Here is a 15796-nt window from a genome sequence, read left to right as displayed (position 1 = left end):
TTTGCTGTTTAAATAAACCTGTCACTACCTGGCATTAGTTTCCAAATATTTTTGAGAAATGGATGCTTTTTTTCCACTGATAGAGCCCCTAAGTATACAACAGGTTCCAAGGGTTGCTGCTCTGGTGGGCCTCTCTGTTGACCTCTAGGGCAGCTCTGCAAACCCCAGGTACTTTTTCTCTGAAATAGAACTTCTTAAACTTTTTTAAGTTTAAGAATCACCTAGGACTCTTATTTAATATGCAGATTTCTTGGGGTGCCCGGGTGGCTCAGCCAATGAAGCATCTGACTCCTGGTCTCAGCTCAGGTCTGGATCTCAGGGTTATGAGTTCAAGCCCTGCATTGGGCTCCACACTGGGTATGGAGCCTACTTAAAATGAAATAAAGTGCAGATTCCTGGGCCTCAATCCCAGAGACTCACACTCAGGAAATCTTGAATAGGGCCTGGGGATCTGTATTTTATCAAGCATCACAGAGGATTCTGATACTGGAATGGATGGATCATAAAAAAACGCTGCTCTACAAACTATTTGCTGGGGGCCTATTCAATGGCTTCATCTTAATTAGTCCAACTTGGTTCCAGTTTATTTTAGGTACTTAGTTTGTAAGTGTCAAATACCAATAAAATAGGTTTTTCTGCCAAAGAAAATGATATCTTAGTTACTACTTCCATCATCTCCCAGATTCTCTGTTCATATTTCTGGAGTACCCCAGACATGGCTTTTGGCTCTCTTTTGGGTCTGCATCATCTGAGCTCCCAGCAGCTTCATCGTGCCAGCCCTTCCTGGTTTTGTTTGTTTCTTTGCCTCCTTTTTTAAAAGCAGATCTCTTTAAACCTCCACTTCCCCAACAAACAAACCCAGAAGAGAAGGGATATTTATAAGCAAATATAAAACTGACTTCTTTATGCAAATGTAGCTAGCTGATAAGCATATAAATGCTCCCACGTAGCAATGTGCTGGGTATTCCAAGATGCAAAGAACATATCCAAATAAGTCGTGTTTTTAAGAATAAATAAAGCCCACAATGAGACACCACTTGAATGGCAATAACTGGAACCATCATGCACCCCAAGTGAGAATGTAAAATAGTGCAGCCACTTTTGGAAAACAGCTTGGTAATATCCTAAATAATTAAATATACACTTACCATATAATCTAGCAATTCCACTTTTAGGAACCTGCCAAAGAGAAATGACAATATATATTCACACAAAGACTTATATGTGAATGTTCATAGCAGCATTATTCATAGTATCCCTCAAACTTGAAACAACCCAAATGTCCATCAAGTGGTAAATGTATAAACAAAATATGGAATATCCATACATTGGAATATTACTTAGCAATTAAAATAAGTGAGATACTGAAAAAAGCTACAATATAAATGAATCTCGGAAACGTTATGCTAAGTGAAAAATGCCAGACACCAAAGGCTATATATTAAAAGATTCCATTTATATGAATCCATAAAAGACAAATTTGTCGAGACCGAAAGAATTGTGGTTACTGGGGGCTACAGAGCAGAGCAGAAAAGAACTGCAAATGGGTTTGAGAAAACTTTAGGATGATAAAACTGTTCTAAAACTGGATTGTGGTGATAATTGTACAGTTTATAAATTTGCGAAAGTCACTTAATCATACATTTATAATGGAATTTTATGAAATGTAAATTTTACCTCAATAAGGTGGTTAGTTTTTTTTTTTAATAAAGCATATAGCAAATTAAATAATCAATAGTTCTTTTCTCTGCAAAAGAACTAGAGAGACACTTGTCAAAGTATGGCCTGCAGTCCTTAAGACAGTCTCAGGATGTCCTCAAGTTCATTTCCCTAACAATACTAAAAAGCAGTTTGCCTTTTTTGCCATGTTGTTATTTGTATTGACGGTGCAAAATCATGATGGGTAGACCTGCCTAGTGCCTTAGCACAAATCAAGGCAGTAGCGAAACCATATAAGTAGTCATCTTATTCACCACCACTATGCACTTACAGTAAAAGAATAGCCTCCATTTTCATTTAAGAATGAAGCAGTAACTTTAATTTTATTAAATATTGTACCTTGGATGCATAGCTTTTTAATAGTCTATGTGATGAGATGGGAAATAGGCATACGTAAAGCATTTCTTCTGCACACCCAGGCAAAGTGGTTATCTCAAGGAAAAGTACCTCAGCAGTTGATTGAGTTGCAGTCTGAACTAGTGGTTGTTTTTATGGGACACCATCTCTACTTTAGAAAAAAAATGCCTGACAGACAAATTATGGATATTAAGACTTGGGTATTTGGCAAACATTATCTCAAGAATGAATGAAGAGAACCTGTCACTTCAAAGAAAACAATTGGCAGTATGTGTTGCCAGTCACAAAATTCAAACATTAAACCAAAAGTAGAGTTTTGGAAAATTTTATACCACCATGAGCTTGACAGCTTCTGTCAAAATTTTCCTAATGAAATTGATGGTAATTTTAACAAATGTGGGGTTTTTTTCATATGGTTCAACAAAATGTATAAAAATTTGAAGAGTATGGGCAAAGGGGTTTGAGAACTGCTGGCCTAGTGGCTAATAGCATGGACTCTGGGGCCATTCTGCTTGGCTCAGAATCCCAACGCTATCGCTTATTACTCGTATGATCTCAGGTAAATGCTTCACCTCTCAGTGCCTCAGCTTTCTCATCTATAAAATGGGAATAAAGGGATGCCTCAGTGGCTCAGTGGTTGAGTGTCTGCCTTCCACTCAGGGTGTGATCCGGGAGTCCCAGGATCGAGTCCCACATCAGGTTCCTTGCATGGGAGCCTGCTTCTCCCTCTGCCTGTGTCTCTGCCTCTGTCTCTCTCCTGTGTGTCTCTCATGAATAAGTAAATAAAATCTTAAAAGAAAAAAAACTTGGATGGTCTTCTGCAGTCCATATAAAAAACAAAAGAGCAAGTATATTCTAAGGATCTAGCATAACAAACAAAAACATCAAATATAAATCATGTTTCCAGATCATCAATTATTGAGAAATCCTCAATAATAAAATATTTACATTAACTGCACTAAGGTAAAGTATAATAGTTTTTATAAATATTTGCAATAAGAGTCAACAGTGAAAAATATTTTCTGGTTAGTTCTATTAATTATTACAATCAACTGATTAATAGTTATCTACTATGTAGTGGGTATTAGGTTAAAATACCAAGTAATTGAAAAGATTCTTGTCCTCAGGGAGCTTAAAATTCAGACACAGCAAATAAGACAAATGGAGATAGGAACTAATAATGATAAGACATAAATAAGTGCCAAACAAATGGAAGTGGCAACAAATGCTAAGATCTAAAAATCAGAAGAGGGATCCCTGGGTGGCGCAGCGGTTTGGCGCCTGCCTTTGGCCCAGGGCATGATCCTGGAGATCTGGGATCGAATCCCACGTCGGGCTCCCGGTGCATGGAGCCTGCTTCTCCCTCTGCCTGTGTCTCTGCCTCTCTCTCTCACTGTGTTCCTATCATAAATAAATAAAAATTTAAAAAAATAAATAAATAAATAAAAATCAGAAGAGAGACACCTGGGTGGCTCAGTGGTTGAGTGTCTACCTTCAGCTCAGGGCGTGATACTGGAGTTTCGAGTCACACATTGGGCTCCCTCCAGGGAGCCTGCCTCTCCCTCTGCCTAGGTCTCTGCCTTTCTCTGTCTTTTATGAATAAATAAATAAAATCTTTTTTAAAAATAATAAAATAAAATGGGAATAAAAATGGTACCTATCTCAGTGAGATATTATGAACATAAAGATATGTTAATATATGTAAATATTTGTGAGTATTAAAATAAGTTAATATATGGAAGTCACTTAGAATAGTGCCTGACTTATATATATAGTAAGTGATCATTGAGTTGTTATTATGGTCTTGGACAGTGGTAATTTGTTGTTTTTTTTAATATTTTATTTATTTATTCTTGAGAGACACAGAGAGAGGCAGAGACACAGGCAGAGGGAGAAAGCAGGCTCCCTGTGGGGAGCCCAATGCAGGACTCGATCCTAGGACCCCGGGATCATGACCTGAACAAAGGCAGATGCTCAACCACTAAGCCAGCCACCCAGGTGCCCTTGGGAGTAGTAATTTATAAAAAACAAATATATTATACATAAATAATCAAAGAGAAATCACTATGTAATAACATACACTTTCTTTTTTCTTATTTGTAACTGGGAAATCTGAAGCTGAAATCCCACCCTGAGCCTCTGCCTCAGTTCCTGGAAGCGCTTGCCTCTGCATATGTGCAGAGGCATGGCTTGTTCGGCGGAGTACCCCACCCATCCACTAAGCCTCTGTTGTGTGGAGTTTCCTCCTTTTCCTAGCAACCACACAATGTGTTTTTAAGGAAGATGTGGTGAGGCAATGTAACTATGACGGGTACAGTTTAATAAATTGACTATAAACAGTATACAATTGTGTATCATTTATAATCTTAGAATTAGAGGCCTCATTCCTGCCCTAGCAATGTTTAAAATTACAGTCTATCAATCAATCAGTCAATTACAATGTACTATCTAGGCTCAGAGTTTGGGAAATTATATGAATAGAAAAAAAAGTGTAAGGCTCTGTCATATGTCCATTTTCAGTGCTTAATTCAAGCAAGCAGCTAAGGGGGAAAGAAAATGACTAACTTGGGACTTACCTCTGCAGTCCTTCAGAGAGACCACGTTAGAGCTATTTTTATCTCTCACTGTTAAAAAGAAGTTCATCATTTGTTGACCTTGTTCATTTGTGTTACTGGCATATGATGCATAACTCCCAAAGTGCCAGGCCCCACCCAGGCTCCGAGGCCCCAGTAGTAAAGAAGGGACTGGGCCTGCCTTCCTGGGGCTGCTTTCTGAAAATGAAAACTAAGATAGTTCATCTATTGTTCCCTGGCTGTATCAGCAGGAGGAAAAGTATGTATTTTATACCTTTTAAAAGTTTACGAAAATACTCTAAAGTTTAGTGTCAGGTAAAGAAGGTAAGATAGACTGCAAAAAGAATAGTACCAATTGTTTCTTTTCCTAGACAATCACAAACAAAAATTACCCTGTATTTTGGAGTACTGATGTTATACAGAGAAGCTCACATTGGATGGTAAATAGCAAATAACCACAGTGTGTACATCATTGGAGTTTCACTGATTTAAATGGCTTCTGCTGCCCTGAGAGCAATAGGAACTCTCGAAAGAGTTCATTTGGGGACCATCTGTTTTATATGCCATCCCACATCACTCTGCATGTGATAAGAACAGTGGGTTGACCCACAGGAGTCTTTATTCCTTGCCCTCGCCTGGGTCTTTAATTATCACTACACGTCAGGTTCCTTGAGTGTATATAGTCACCTGTTATAAATAGGTTTAGAATAGTCTTTCCTTTCATTTCAGTGCTGTGTTTTCAGAGCAAATTGTAAAGCATCCTGAATATTTTTTAAAGATAATATTGTATAAATATAGAGCAGTACTATTATTGAGATGATATACCTACTGATATACTTGCAATTTTTAAAAAGATTGTATTTATTTATTTGAGAGAGAAAAAAAAACACAGCAGGGAAGGGCAAAGGGAAAAGCAGGTTCCCTCCTGACCAGGAAGCCATGTGCAAGGCTCCATCCCAGGACCCTGAGATCATGACCTGAGCCGAAGACAGATACTAAATCAATTGAACTACCTAAGCATCCAATACACTTGCATCTTAAGCTCTGAGAGGGTTTCTTTCTCATGTGGCTAGTGTACTGGGAATAAGAAATCAGATCGGACAGGGCACCTGGGTGGCTCAGTGGTTGAGTGTCTGCCTTTGGCTCAGCTCCTGATCCTGGGGTCCTGGGATCAAGTACCACATCAGGCTCTCCGCACAGAGCCTGATTCTCCCTCTGCCTATATCTCTGCCTCTCCCTGTGTATCTCCATGAATAAATAAATAAATAATTTTTAAAAGAAAAGAAATCATATCAGACTAAAGCCAAAGAACTGCTTCTTGAATATAAGTTAGTATTGAATTTTACTAATTCAATTGAATTCCATCTCAGCATTTGTTCTGGATGGAATAACTTAGTTACTGTTAATCATGTTGTCTCTGTCAATGCTAGGGCCTCGTGCAAACTTCACATCTCAATAACTGCAGTTGTAGTTGTCTTTTATAAACAAAATGCACTGAAGTCTGTTACCTGAGAATGTAAACAATGTCTGTGGTTACACTACTGCTGCTCGTTGGCACCAGAATCTTCTATTCTTTTATTCTTTTCTATTCTTCCCTAAAAACACCTAAACATCAGATACTAGTTGCACATAATTTTCTAAAAATAGTTATAGCTGTCATAAAGCAACCTCCTCTTTCCATGACAGTGTTCCCTGCTAAAATGCTTGGCAGTTTACCTTATAGCGTTACATCTTTGCAAGGATTTTTGTCCTCATGAAGTGACCTGCTGTGAAGGGTCTCAAATCTAGCATTTCTGTGATGACAGTCCATGCCATTGTTTAATTGCTGATTCTCACCTTGTCTTTTACATCTGTGTTTATGTTTTTCAGGAAAAAAGTGCCAGTTCAAATGTAAGACTTAAAACTAATAAAGAGATTCCAGGATTAGTTCATCAGCCCAGAGCAAAGTAAGTTCTGGTTCCGATTTTCCTTATGTTGTTTTTAAAGCTAATAATGTTTTCAGAGTGAGCTCAGTTTTACCTGCTAGATAACCAAGACTTAATGTAAAGCTTCAGTGAATTGAGACAGTGTGGTTTGGTCTAATGGAACAGAATAGAGAGTCCCAAAACAGATCCATAATAAATGACAGAACTGACATTTCAAATCAGTTAGAAGAAAATAAAGGGGAATATCTTTATGACTATGGGGTAGGAAAGAATTTTGAACAAGTCACAAAAGATGCAGATCTTAAGAAAAATGATTGGTATGACTGCATTAAAATTAAGAACTTCCATTTATCAAAATTTACTGTAGGAGAGTCAAAGGAAGGGGTGGAATATATTTACAGTGCATATAATTGACAGTAGTTGGGTTTCCAGAATGGATAAAGCAATTCTATAAAATCAAAAAGTACAGAACAGATTGCTCATAGAAAAAGAGGCTAAAGATGTGAACAACTACTTCATTAAAGAAAAAACTTGAATAGCTAATGTGTAGGAAAAATACCGTTTTGCACCACAAGATTGGCAAAAATAGAGTAGTCTGACAGTACAAATGGTTGGCCCGGGTGTGTTCAGCCCAGTGGAAATGTGAACCAGTACAATCACTTTGGAAAACAATTTGTATTCTCTACTGAAATCATACCTGGACATACCTTGCCCAGCAGCAACTCCCCACTCAGGTGTGTACCCTAGAAAAACCCTTGTGCAGATGTGCCAGTGGACATAGTTGACATGTCCTTAGCAGCACTATCTATGTGAGCTCCTAAAGCTCTGAAGCAAAACCTGAATGTCCTTCCAAATTATAATGGATGACAAAAAATGTGGCATATTCTTATGATAGGAATCCTACATATCAGTGAAAATGTGTATGTGCTGCCAAAGCAAGCACAATATCAGTGAAAATGAATGACCTATAGCTCCACATATCAAGATGGAGGACTGTCATGAATGTTAAGGTTGTGCAGTAAGGGAAGTAAGTGGTAGTCCCTGTCTGCATATAGTTTCATTTATATAAAGTTTGAAAACAGGCAGAACATAATGTTACATATGTATGTGATGTGTTACATATGTATGCAGTGTTACATATGTATGTGATAAAGCAATAAAGACAAGCGAGGAAAGGAAAACGCATTTAACTTAGAATGGTTCTTTCTCACCGAATGGAAGACAATGGGACCATGGGTTCTATTTCTTAACCTGAGTGGTGATTACATGGGTGTTCCTTTCGTTGTTAGTATTTAAAACTGTACAAATAACATTGTATGTTTTCTATGTGTTATGCATCGCACAATTAAAATGTTAAAGAGAATAATGAGTATTTTTCTAGATTGTTCTAGAATGGAATCTACATTGGCAGTAAAACGCACTTAGTGTCACTTTGAAGCTATCTCCCCTTTCCTTCAAAGAGGTTCTATTTTCCCAAGGCTACAAATCTCTTTTGTGGTGGTCCACCTAAATAAGAACAAATTCCCTGAGGATGCTGATCCCACTAGTACCTCTGACATAGACATGCCCACCCCCAAAATAAACCTACTATGTATATGTAATAGTAGTTCCATAAATCCAAGTCATAAGCAGAAGTTGTGTTATGTCTGGTTCTTCCCGGGAAACGGAGACAAAAATTACCTAGTTCAAACTAATCACCTCACCCTGGCTCAGTGTCTGTGGTAGTGCTGTAGGTGGTTAGGATTCTTCAGGTTGGTGAAAGAGCTCAGGGATTTAAATTTTTTTACTTTCAAAGAAAACTGGACATTTTATTTATTTTTTTAAAAGATTTTATTTATTTATTCATGAGAGACACAGAGAGAGAATGAGAGAGAGAGAGAGAGAGAGGCAGAGACACAGGCAGAGGGAGAAGCAGGCTCCGTGCAGGGAGCCCGATGTGGGATTTGATCCTGGGACTCTGGGATCACACCCTGAGCCAAAGGCAGATACTCAACCACTAAGCCACCCAAGCATCCCGAAAACTGGACATTTAAAATCCACTTCTCATTTACATTGTCAGTGGAATGTTAAAACCAATTTTTACACCCTTAGGTACACTTTATGCCATAATCACAACCTCCCCTGTCCACTTCACGGGTAATCACTTTTATCTACACTAATTTTGTCTGCCCTTGAGGGATAACAGATATCTGATGATAAAACCAAGTCATCTTTTCATCCAGGCCATTCAATATATGCTATTTTTAAATGATTCCCTTATCTCTGAGTTCTAAGGAGAGACTATATTAAGGAGAATTTCTTTTTTCCTTTGGTGTGAATACTTATTTAACTTAGAGACACTGAAGCAGCAATACTTTGCAGACTGGCATGTGCTGAAGCTTTCAGAGAAGTTGATTAAATTGGCTCTTGTGTTCACATTAAAATTAGGAAGAAAATCCTCTGGTTGTGTGTGTGTGTATTAAACTATGAGTCAAAACCCTGGGTTACCAGAATTCAACTACGAAATCTTCCTAGAAAGCCATGAGTACTTTTCCTCCTTTCTGACACAGAGGAGCAAGGAAACTGTTATTTATTCTGCAGTGTATAAAATAAGATAATGAGTTTCTTTTCCCCAGTAGTGGAAGGACAATCCCATACCTGGTAACAGGAGATGTATTAATAATAAAGATAGGTAGGTAATAAAAGGCTGATAGTCTTCACACCTTCCTTTGATAAAACATACAAAATTCATTCTAACTGACTGTAATCTGAGGCCAGTGTCCTAATGTCATTGGGCTTCAGTTTTCTCAGAGAAAAATAGAGGAGAAAAAAAATCCTCTTTCATAGGGCTGGGAATTAAATGAAATAATGTATGCCCAGGACCTATCCCAGTGTCGGATGTTTGATAAGAACACCTTAACAGTTAGAAACAGCCCAAATGCTCTTTAACAGGAAATTGGGTAGATGAACCACACTGCCTTCACACTGTTAAAACAAATACGCTGTACCAACATACAAGGCTGCCTGGACCTGAGCAATATAACTAGAAGAGTAGGTCTTGAAAGATTACATAGAGCATGATGCACTCTTCGTAATGTTAAAAACAACTAAATAAATTCTCTGCATTATAAAGCATGTATATGGTAATGCTTTATGGGGGGGGGTTGGGCATGTGGGTTCCCTTGAGTTGGGGGAAGCACACAGATGGGTGGGAAGTAAGTTAGATCTAGGTTGTTGTCAGGGTCCTAGCTTTTGTTTTTTGTTTTTGTTTTGCAGGTGCTTATTATTCTATTTTAAATATATATATTTGGCTAAATAAAAGTAAGCCATGCATGAACTGCCAGCAAGGGTGTGTCATTATGTGAGGATTAGGATTAAGCCACTTCCCCAAGGTCCAGCTGAGCAATGGTGATGATGATTATTGAAAGAAATAACTATTCAAGCCAAGATTTGCCAGGAACTCCCTGAGTGATTGCATTTCATTTTTGCAGTTGAAGTATTAAGGAGTCAGGACCTTGCCTTCTGGTACTTTGATAGCTTAGGTTTTTATTAGCTGGAAATTTTTTTTTAAGTCACTAAAAAGGAAAGCCATATACCTTGCAGCTCTTAAGCTCATTTTGCCCACCTTTTTCATTCCTTTGATTACTTGTCATTAAGACTCCATACTGTTGTCATCCCTCATCTCATGAAGCTGAGAAGTCACAGTCAGAAGAGCTGTGGATGACTCAGGATTAACTCACAAGAGCTCTGCTAGCGCCAACTGGGGGCACTGGAAGTGCACTAGGGGAGCCTTGTGTTTTCCGAAGCTGAGTTCATTAGAGAGAAATAGGAGTTACTGAGATTGTTAAGTTTTATTAGTTAAATCAAGTACCAGCATACAGGCTTTTATAAAAGATTTTTAGATCTAATTAATCTTAGCATCAGATATTCATACTTTATAAGCTGAATCATAAACAATTTAATTATCCATTTCTAATATCTTGAGAAAAGGTAGAAAGGCCAGTGTGCTTTTTTCTCCCTCATCACTCACAGTCACTAGGTTGTGCATCAGAAAGGGTTTAAGAATGGACTTGTTGTTACCTAAGAACTGTTTCTCACAGTGCAGTTTGTACTCTTGAAGGTAAAAACTAATATTAATGCCATTGTGTTTGTAGAGTTTCCACATGAGAAGAGAATGTTCAGGTTTATCTAGGCAGGAGTCCGTGAAACGGAGTAGTTTATTTACTTGCCCAGAGTAACAATGCTGCCTCTGTACCTGTTGAAAGGACTTCAGGGCTTGTCTATGAAAGGAATCCCCAGAACAGCAGAATAAGCCTCTTTTTCGGGTTACACATACTGAAGATGTTAGGCAAGAAAGGCCTCATGCAAGCATTTGCTCCATCTGGCAGTACCTGCCACACTTCCAGGGACAATGGAGCTTATCTGAAAGAGCTTTTTGGTGCATCAGGATTTGATAATAAATAAGTCACCCTTCCGTTAGACTTTTCTGGCTAACACAGTCCACATACTGTTTGTGTGAATCAGTCTGATGGAAGATACTTCTTGGTAGGTTTTGAAATGAGACAGAGGGAGGCAGAGGTGTTCTGATGATCTTACACAGAGAGAAAGCAGGCAGTATTTCTCTATCAGTGGGGTATGATGTAGAGATGCACCAGTTGAAGGCCAGTTGCCTACGTTTGGTTAGAATTGTTTCTCAAAGGGCACACATGAAAATGAAAATGGCAGAGTTTACTTCCCTAACCACTGTACCATCTGCCCCAGAGTGAGGCTACTGTTTGGATTCAGATGGAGTTACCCTGTCCTAATTAATTTTTGGTTAAGTGGCTTTTGTTCAGTTTGCTTTAATCAAGGAATGCATTTTTTTTAAGGGTTAGAAAGTATGTAGTTAAACTATACAAAACTGGAACATTAGGGTTTTTGTGCTTGCTTACTATATATGCATCTTGAGGTCCTCACCATTACTTTTGGCACTGGTCTTCTGATATGGACCACAGAGCTCTGCATTCTTTTTTTGAAATTAATTCATTTAAGTATTAATTACTTAATGTCTGTATACAACATGGGGTTTGAACTCATGACCTAGGATCAAGAATCGGACGCTTCTCTGACTGAGCCAGCCACGTGCCCAGGCACCCCTGAGCTCTCTTCTTGATCCCAGGGATGGCAGACACATTTGCAGAATCGCTTTTACTTAAGACTAATCTTGTTAAGTCTAGTATGCATGAGTACTAATCAAGCATCCCTGTTTTCATGCTGTGATAGTTCAATTAAGGAGTTAATGGAAGTTGGTAATAATCATAGAGTATCAGTGCCAAAAGGGGCCTCAGAGACCAGTGCCTGATGGTTTTATAGATAAAGAATCTGAGGCCTGCACCTCACCCATCCTAACAAACTGAACTGCCTCTGTGAGGAGTCAGGAATCACAGGAATCACGTGAATTAAAATTGGGACCGCTTGGTCCCAGTTGATTAAATATTTATTGCCCTTTGGTTATATGCAAGGCAATTATGTTAAAAACTCTAACCCAGAAGTTTCCATGGTAAACATCAAATCCTAAACATGCCATTTTTATGAGATATCTTGGACTCTCTAGGGAAACTAATGTATATATGGTTATCTACATTAAGATACATGTGTGTGCACACATGAACATGTGCATGGTTATCTATATTAAGATATATCTATATCTATATGTCTTCATGCCTTTCATATTTGGGACCCAGAGCTGTCCAGCAACCTTATTTGCTAAGAGCTTGGCCAGGAACAGGGAGGATGCCCAGAACGTATCTGAGCAGCCACAGCAACTACCAGAACATGCCTGTTCCCTACTCACAGGAACCCCCATCCCCTGCACCCCTGCCCTGCCACCCACCCCCCACCACCCCCAGAGCCTGTTTGGGGCTCTAACCTAGACACAGTTGTGTCTAACCTTAGACACAACTCTAACAGACTTGGATGTGCTAAGTGTGAAGTAGAAGCAGCAGCTTGGAAGAAAACTGAAAAGGAACCAATACCTTCCTTAACAAGAAGACACATGAGAAAAAGTTCAAAGCAGAGAACAGAAGCCCACAGTTTAAGGCCCCTTTGCTTAGGAAGAGCCGGCTCTGCCCACCTCAGAGGCTCCAGTGGGTGTCCCAACATTACAGAGGGGGATTGTGATTTGGGATCATGGGAGTGGCTGCTAGTAAGTGAAATCTACATAATGTTTATGCTGGGTCCTCTATTAAAATTTGAAGTTTTGCATCCGAAGTGGCTCAGATAAAAAACATTTTGACACTTAAAGAAGTAAAGCCGTGAGGAATCTGGGAAAACTCAGGCATTCAAAAGTGGCTTTTCTGCCCAGCCAGAGAAAGAGAGGAGATTGTTTTAATATAGTCTCATCATCCCAGATTCTAGCCTGCCTTTCTAACCTGCACCAAGAGAAGACCAGTTTCTGAAACAGGACATTAACCTCACAGGAAAAATTACATGTTATATGTGAGAGTTGATTGCTGGTGTCAGATAGTTTCTATTTTCCTTTTATATCAGAGCTGATGTCATGGTGCTCCCAATTTTAAATCTTGGTTTTAGGGATCCCTGGGTGGCGCAGCGGTTTGGCGCCTGCCTTTGGCCCGGGGCGCGATCCTGGAGACCCGGGATCGAATCCCACGTCGGGCTCCCGGTGCATGGAGCCTGCTTCTCCCTCTGCCTATGTCTCTGCTTCTCTCTCTCTCACTGTGTGCCTATCATAAATAAATAAAATTAAAAAAAAAAAATTTAAATCTTGGTTTTACACACAAGGAAAAACCTTTGAGCTGCTGAAGGGTTTGGGTTCACGTGGGCCCTAAAGGATGAGGCATAATGCTAAGGGGTAGGTCAGTTGGGCTGCCTCCACACCTAGACTCACAGGGGAGAAGTGATTCCAGAGCCTCCCCTCCTTCCATCCCCAGCCACGGCCACAACTGAGCACTTATAGTAAGTGAAAGATATGCTATGGGATGTGTCTCTTAACCCAGAGTCCTGAACCTCCTTGGACCACCCACACCTGTTTGCTGTGTGGAAACCATTGTCAATAAGACTGTGTTGCCACAAGGCCCTTTCCTCCCCATGCCCTTCCCATCTGTGGTTCTTCTCTTCTCTCCTTACCTTCTTATGTTTTGTCCCCACCAACCATGTCGGTCTCACTAAGTATGCCGTGAAGTAGTATTAGACAAGCAAACACACAGGGTAAGTGCTACTCAGGTATGCTTTCTGACTCACTCGTACATTCCAGTGGGATTTCACTTCCAAGGTGCATGGGATGTCACCACTGCACAGAGTGTTCAAGGGCAATGTCAATTCTCTGCCTGTTTGCTGCCAGCTAGATACCATGCTAATGATGACCGTCTTTGTAAAATACACATTTCAACATAATAACTTGGATATATCTTCTTTTTACAGTCCCGCACAGGCTTCAAATATGCCCTATATTGCTTGGCTATGCTTTTTTTTTTTTTAATCACAAATGTGTTTCTGAAGAAAAAATTTGGCACACCCCCTCCAGTAACATCTCTATAAATAATGTGTACATGGAAAGGAAATTGTATACCTTAAATCATAGGAACTATAGACTATATAGACTATAATGATAGACTATAATGAAACACATTTACAGGATTACTGTAATGGCACTGATCCTTAGTATGACTTAGACTATTGCAGTGAAAAAGTCAGCAATAAATGTCTACCTGAAAGCTTAAGGTCTCGGCGTTTTTCACTTGAGGGAGCTAGGTTTAAGAAAACATTGAAATATGCACTTAACTACTCTTTGTTTTTTAGCATGCACATCTCTGAAAGCCAACAAGAATTCTTCAGAATGCTGGATGAAAAGATTGAAAAGGTAAGAAGTAAAAGAAGTTAACCACTTGTTTCAAGGGAAATATGCTAACTGCCTCATGAGTTAAGGTAATAATATTCTGATTTGTGTGTTACAAAGTTGTTCTTGTAAGGGGATGGGTAGAGACTTAAAATAAAAATCTCCCCCATGCCAAGAAAAAAAAAAAACGTGACTATGAGAATGTTTGATGTATACTAGAGCATCCAAGATCCTAGGCTTCTTGATCATTAATTAATGTGTGTAGGGCCAAATAGAGACTAGTAAGAGCCTTTGCCTGAGACAGAACATTGCTCACTACACATTGTCTGCACCTCATGCCCTGCTCTCACTTCAGACTGGAAGCAAGAAGGTCATTAGTACCCGCCAAAACCTATGGCGTGTTCAGTATCCCTGACATTGCTCTGAGTTTTTTTACAAACATCGCATATATAGTGCAGTCAGTACCTGCCTTGGGAAAATGGCTCTGAGATAGGTATAATCTGCATTTTACCGACGGGGAAACTAAGGCTCAGAATATGTGAATAACTTGCCAAGGTTTGCAAGGCTGATAGTAGTCAGATCGGATTTGTAGCCTTCATCAGCCTGACACCAAAAGCAGAGTCTCCCAAGTTGCTTCTCTAGAAGTTGTGTGGATTTTACATTGACAGGAAGATCTGTGTGCTAATTGAACCCATACTTATGATCCCAGAGTGCCATATGCTAATCAGCTGAATGAAGTATGGGTATGGTAATAATTAAAGGCTTACATACTTGCAGAATTTAAATTCATCACTGCAGGGGGGTGAACTTTAAATAGTAAAGTTATAAATCTGAGTATTACCATTTGAAAACCTTGTTCTGAAAAAGAGTTAAATTCTAAATTCAGAAAGTAGCATAACTATGGTTAAGGCATCATGAGCCAGTTTTGCCTTTGAAGTTTTTTTCATTTTCATTTTTATTTATTTTTTACTTTTTGTGGCCCTTTTATCTGAGCCTTCCTTCATGAATTCCTAAGTTAGGGACATATATCACTCAATGGGAAATAATGAAGGGTGAAAATCATCAGTGTTTCAGCAGCAGACCCCATTCTGAAGTGGACCTCCTTAAGGAATAGTTGTATAATCTTCTAAAGCACTATTAAAAGACCAGCTTATGTTGCCAATGTGAAAGGTAGAGATGGATGATGAATTAGAATGGAACTTTAACCTATAGCATTACTTGGCTATGCATAAATACTCCTTTGCATGTAATTTATCTTATTTTATTTTATTTTTAGAGTGGGGGCCAAGGGGAAGAGACAATCTCTTCACCCAGCATGGAACCCAATGCTGGGCTTGATCTCACAATCCCGAGATCATGACCTGAGCCAAAATCAAGAGTCAGACGCTTAACCAACTGAGCCACCCAGG

General features: G+C 39.2%; 1 protein-coding gene across 2 annotated transcripts in view; it reads left to right on the top strand.

Annotated features, from left to right (window-relative positions):
• C1H1orf21 (chromosome 1 C1orf21 homolog) overlaps positions 1–15796 on the top strand; it is a 219491-nt gene that overhangs the window by 183582 nt on the left and 20113 nt on the right. For both annotated transcript variants that reach the window (XM_041755340.1, XM_041755349.1), the window contains 2 exons: positions 6519–6595; positions 14351–14411. In XM_041755340.1, the coding sequence (XP_041611274.1) occupies positions 6519–6595; positions 14351–14411 (138 nt within the window). The remainder of the gene's footprint in view (positions 1–6518; positions 6596–14350; positions 14412–15796) is intronic.

Source organism: Vulpes lagopus, chromosome 1 (assembly GCF_018345385.1).
Source record: "Vulpes lagopus strain Blue_001 chromosome 1, ASM1834538v1, whole genome shotgun sequence".
Classification (NCBI taxonomy): Eukaryota; Metazoa; Chordata; class Mammalia; order Carnivora; family Canidae; genus Vulpes; species Vulpes lagopus.
The sequence above is the reverse complement of the archived record's forward strand: the minus strand, read 5'-3'. Positions and strand labels throughout refer to the sequence as shown.